Source organism: Vombatus ursinus, unplaced genomic scaffold, assembly GCF_900497805.2.
Source record: "Vombatus ursinus unplaced genomic scaffold, bare-nosed wombat genome assembly UNPS02014812.1, whole genome shotgun sequence".
NCBI classification, from domain to species: domain Eukaryota; kingdom Metazoa; phylum Chordata; class Mammalia; order Diprotodontia; family Vombatidae; genus Vombatus; species Vombatus ursinus.
In genome coordinates this window covers 75,972,166-75,977,441 of record NW_020954590.1, presented here as the reverse complement: position 1 = coordinate 75,977,441, position 5,276 = coordinate 75,972,166, and the positions used below count along the sequence as shown (strand labels likewise).

The 5,276-nt window shown below is 36.7% G+C and overlaps 1 protein-coding gene across 1 annotated transcript in view; it reads right to left on the bottom strand.

Annotated features, from left to right (window-relative positions):
• LOC114053992 (lipoxygenase homology domain-containing protein 1-like) overlaps nucleotides 1-5,276 on the bottom strand; it is a 657,625-nt gene that overhangs the window by 20,965 nt on the left and 631,384 nt on the right. The window contains 1 exon segment of the mRNA XM_027877094.1: nucleotides 1,200-1,491. Coding sequence (XP_027732895.1) covers nucleotides 1,200-1,491 — 292 coding nt within the window.

The following is a 5,276-nucleotide window of genomic DNA, read 5'->3' as shown; positions in this document are numbered from 1 at the left end:
CTGCTCAGGGTCACAGTGCTAGTAAGTATATGAGGCTAGATTTGAACTCAGGTCTTCTTACCTCCAAGCCACCATATCATCTAGATGATGGTGATAATGATGATGATTACAATGATAATGATGATGATAGCTAGCATTTATATAATGCTCTAAAATTTGCAAAGTACTTTGCACATAATATCTCACTTGACATATGTTATCCTCTACTGGTTGTTATATATAATCCATGCCCTTTAAAAGTTTATAATATGGGGGAAGCTAGGTGGCATAGTGGATAGAGCACTGGCCCAGCAGTTAGGAGGATCTGAGTTCAAATTCAGCCTCAGACCAAACACTTGACACTTACTAGATGTGTGATCCTGGGCAAGTCATTTAACCCCAGTTGCCTAAAAATAAAAAATAAAATAAAATAAAATGAAAATTTATAATATGAAAGAGGATAATATACAGAAGATGAACAAAGAAATAAACTTCTGGGCTAATGTGAGGTAATGCAAATTCACCCAATACCTAGGTACTAGAGTATATAAATTCATCAGCACTTGGAGTGTCTATGATTCTGTGTATCTTTCCACAGTAGGCTGTGGATGCTTCTTGACTGAGACATCTTTCAGACTCCCTATGACTTAGTAGATGGTTTTCAAGGAAACTGGAGTCATCTCAATAACATGATAAGACCCTGGATCAGAATATCAATGGAGGTGCATAAATGGCCCTTTAAAAGATAGCATGAAGTTGAAAGTAAGAAAAAGAGTATTGATGCAGGTGTGTCACTGACTTAGGAAAGAAAGAAGTCATTTCATAAGGATTAATTCTATATATTCAAAGCTGTTAAGGCTGTGCAAGATAAGCTCAGTGGAATTTTGTGTGGCAGACACAAATTGCCAGTGTTCTAATTTAAAAGAATACATAAAATTATGAGATCAACATTTAGAAAATGCTTTGAATTAAATGCAAATCAATTCACAAAATTTACAAAATTACTGTGTGTGATGCACTGTTTTGGGTAATGAGGACACAATGAGAAAATAAGAAAGTTTTTATCCATAAGAAGTTTACATTCTACTAAGAGGAAAAGTGAAAAAAGAAGCAGTACTAAATATTGTTCACTTTATTGAGGTCTTTTGCATTAGAAAATGATACTACAGAAGTGAGTGTGGCTGATTTATTTCATAGAACATAAACTCTTCAAAACTCACCTTTCCCATTTCAAAAGGATTTGCATGCTCCAATGACTCAGTGAGAAGAAAAGATTCAGAGGTGTTTTGATTTCCAAAGAGGGTGATGTGGACCTCACCATTAGTGCCTGCTCCTTTACAATCACCTGTATATACTTTAATTTGATATATACTCGTATCAGCTTTGAAGCCTTTTTCTTCATGGAAATTCTGAGTCATTTCAGCAGTTGATTCAATTCCTCTTTTGTCCATAATGTAAGAGACTGAGATTTTTTTCTGAATTTCAGGCTTATCAGCATCCATGATGAACTTTCTGCCAAATAAATTAAATATAGCAACAAGATACATAGAGTACTTTAGCTGAGAAGCATTGAAAAATCTCGATAATATAGTAGATTAAGCCAAAAAAAAGTCCAGAACTTTGCTTTCTGAGGTTTATCTGACCAGATAGTGTTCAGGATTTTGAGAAAGGAGCTCACCTGCAATGCTGCACTGATATGATTTCTCTGGCAGAGGGGCTGAACAGCATGACTTTCTATTATGTTAGAATCACCATCTAATTCTCCAAGAGAGAACTGAGCCATAAAACCTATTTAATTTTTATATTGAAGTAACATGGTAACCTCACAGGGTTTCTCACTGGGTGAAGTTAGTACTCAGAACCAGCCCTGGAAAAAAACAAATTGGGGAATAGGCACAGTTCACCTTCTCCACTTACCACCTGCTGTTTCTGTGCCCTCTTTTTTTTCTTTCACTGAAACTTCTCCCACCCTACCATTCTAAAGAGGTTCTCTTGTGATCGTGGTTAAGGGAACTTGCAGGCCTTCTAGTCTAACCCTTATTTTAACAATAATCCCTTCTACAATTTGCCCAAAGAGCAACAATGCAGCCTTTCTTTGCTTGAAGTATCCCTAATAAAAAGAGACACAATGACCCCTCCTCCAATGGTAAACCTATTCTACTTTATGATGACTCTAATTATTAGGGACTTTTTCCTTACATGAAACCATGCCTCTCCCATCTTGTACTTTAAAAGTTGATCTTTTAACCCAACATTTTACATTTATCCCAATAAAGTTTCAATTTATTGGATTCGGCCCAACATACTACCTTGTTGAAGCAATGAGGTGGCACAATGAATAGAGCTCTGGCCCTAGAGTCAGGAGGACCTGAGTTCAAATCCAGCTAGCTGTGTGACCATGAATAAGTAAGTCACTTAACCTCCATATCCCACAGTTTCCCTAACCATAAAAAGGGAATAATAACAGTACTTACCTTGCAGGGTTGTTGTGAGGGTCAAATGAGTTAATATTTGTAAAGAGCCTAGCACGGTCCCTGGCACATAGTAGGTAGTATATAAGTTTATCCTTTTCCCCTTGAGATATTTTTACACTATGTCTCTGCTGTTCAACATTTTAGCTCTTTATTTGCCACCAGCTGTTCTACTTAGTTTTAACTCCATCATCATCTTCATCATGCTCCACCCAAGATAAAAAGGTCACCAGGAAAACTCATCATCATGGAGATTGCTTCAGCTTTGCTTCTCACAACTCATCAATACTCTCAGTTGCTTTTTATATTTTTATTTCGAATTGGAGGGCAGAGCAAAAAACTCCTCCAATGGCTTCTCTTCATAGAGGGCTCAATATCTCAGTCACCTTTTCATTTGCTACTAGATAGTGGATCTGCTTGGTTTCAATTCCACCATTTTTTCTTCTGCTCCTATCCCAGGTACCATATAGTATTTTCCCTCACTTTTCACTTTCCACTTTTCAGCTTCCTTTTCTTTATTGTCTTCTCTCACTAGATTGTGAATTCCTTGAGGGCAGGGATTATCTGTATTTTTCTTATTTGTATCCACAGAATTTAGCATGGTGCCTGACACAGAGCATGTGCTTAATAAATGTTTATTGTATTAGCTCTTCTGCTTAGCTTTGTACCATCTCTGCATTTTTCCAAGTCATTGATAAAAATGGGAAAATGTATAGGGATAGATAAGGACCTATCTCTGAGGTGAGCTACTAGGGATCTCCTTCCAAATTGGCATTTAATTATTGTGACTATTCTTTGATTCTCATCCATCAGCTGGTTCTTAATCTTAGTTACCTTGTCATCTAATTTATATTATCACTATATTGCCCACTAGAATAGCGTGGAGAATTTTGTCAAATGTTTATACCTATATCTACAACATCTGTAACATTTATTTCATCTGTTTTTCTTGTAATCATGTCAATAATTGGAATAAGGTCGGTCTGGCATGCCCTATTTTTGATGAAAACATGCTGGCTCTTTTTGACTGCTTCCTTTTCTCAACCTTCAATAAACATTCCTTGAAGAATATCCTAAAATTTTGCCAGGAGCTGAAGTTAAGCTTAATAATTTCTGGTTTTTTGATTCCATTCTTCATATTTTTATAAATTGTGACATCTGTGTTTCTTTAATCCTGTATCATCTCTCTCATACTCCACAGTCTTTTGGAGATCACTGACAGTGACTTAGCAACAACATCTACAAGTTCTTTCAGGAACTGAAAATCGAGTCCATCTGTGACAAACTTTTTTAAAGGTGAATAGGTGCTACCTTTCCAATCTTAAGTGTTCTCAACGAGCCATTTTTTGTTCTATCTTTTCAAGTCCAAATACAGAAGCAAAGGATGATTTGAGCAGTTCTTCCTCTATCATCCATTACTTATTATCCTATATGCTCTCCCATCCTGAAGCAGTTGTACTGCTGTACCTCTTTTTTGCCCAATATTTGCTCCTCCCACATCCTGTTTTGTTATATTTAGCTTTCGTCTCCAAACTCTGCCTACTTCGAATTTTATCGCTTGATATTTTGTCTTACAGGCAGCCAAGTGGTGCTGTGCGCAGAGTACCAGATCTGGAAGATGTAAATTCAAATCAAACCTCGGCACTCAGTAGCTATGTAAGCCTAGACAAGTCACTCAAGCTTTGCCTGCCTCAGTTTCCTTGTTAAACAGGGATAATGATAGCACCTACCTTCCAGGTTTGTGGTGAGAATAAATTGAGATACCATTTGTAAAGCTCTCAAAAACCTTAAATTAATGCTAGTTATCTCCAATTATCATCATTACTACAGGATTATGCGTTGTTATTGCATTTATCTTGTGATACCTAGCTTTGTTTCCATCTTCTGTACTTAATTCAATTAGGTCAGTTAAGTGGCATAGTGGATAGAGTGTCAGGCCTGGAGTCAGGAAGACTGAGTTCAAATCTGGCCTCAGACACATACAAGCTGTAAGTTCCAAGGCAAGTCACTTAACCTTGTTTGCCTCAGTTTCCTCATCTATAAAATGAACTGGGGAAGGAAATGAAAAACCACTTCAGTATCTTTGCCCTAAATGGGGTCACAAAGAGTTGGACATGACTGAAACAACTCAACAACAATACTTAAGCTTTATTTGGAGTTGTCATCTTATACTTGTGGGTCTTGCTTTCAGTGGTTCACATTATGACCCAGCCATACATTCCTATCCGATGTTACTTTTTTCCATATCCTTCTCTAAGTAACCTACTGAAATCCCACCAGTATCTATTCTGAGTCTGTCTTCTATATCTCTTAACATTGCATAGACACCAATGGAGAGCATGGTCTCTCCATTAATACTCTTTCTTTCTTGATATGTGACTGCTTTACCTTCTCTTTTGGCATACATATTTTTGATAATATCACTTGTGTCATTTCTCCACTAAAGTTTATTGTTTTTTATCGCTGTTGTTTTATCATTGTTGTTGACAACTTGCTACATTTTACTCATGCCCGTGTTTATCCCTCCATCACCCTTTAGGTGACCTGAAATTTTAATTTTTTGGAGATTGCTGTATTCTTTGTTTCATAGCTATATAGCATCAATGGAAGAATATTGGAGTTAAGAAGAGCTTTTGTTTCAGGGAGAAGCTTGGGGTCTTATAAAGCACTGCAACATTTTCCAAATGCAATCTAGACCACTGTCCTCATGTTTGTTCCTAGGCAATTGCAGGCACAACTCATGGTCCATCTGTAGTTTATATACGTATACATACACATGTACACATACATATAACTACATGAATATATACACATATGTTTATATGT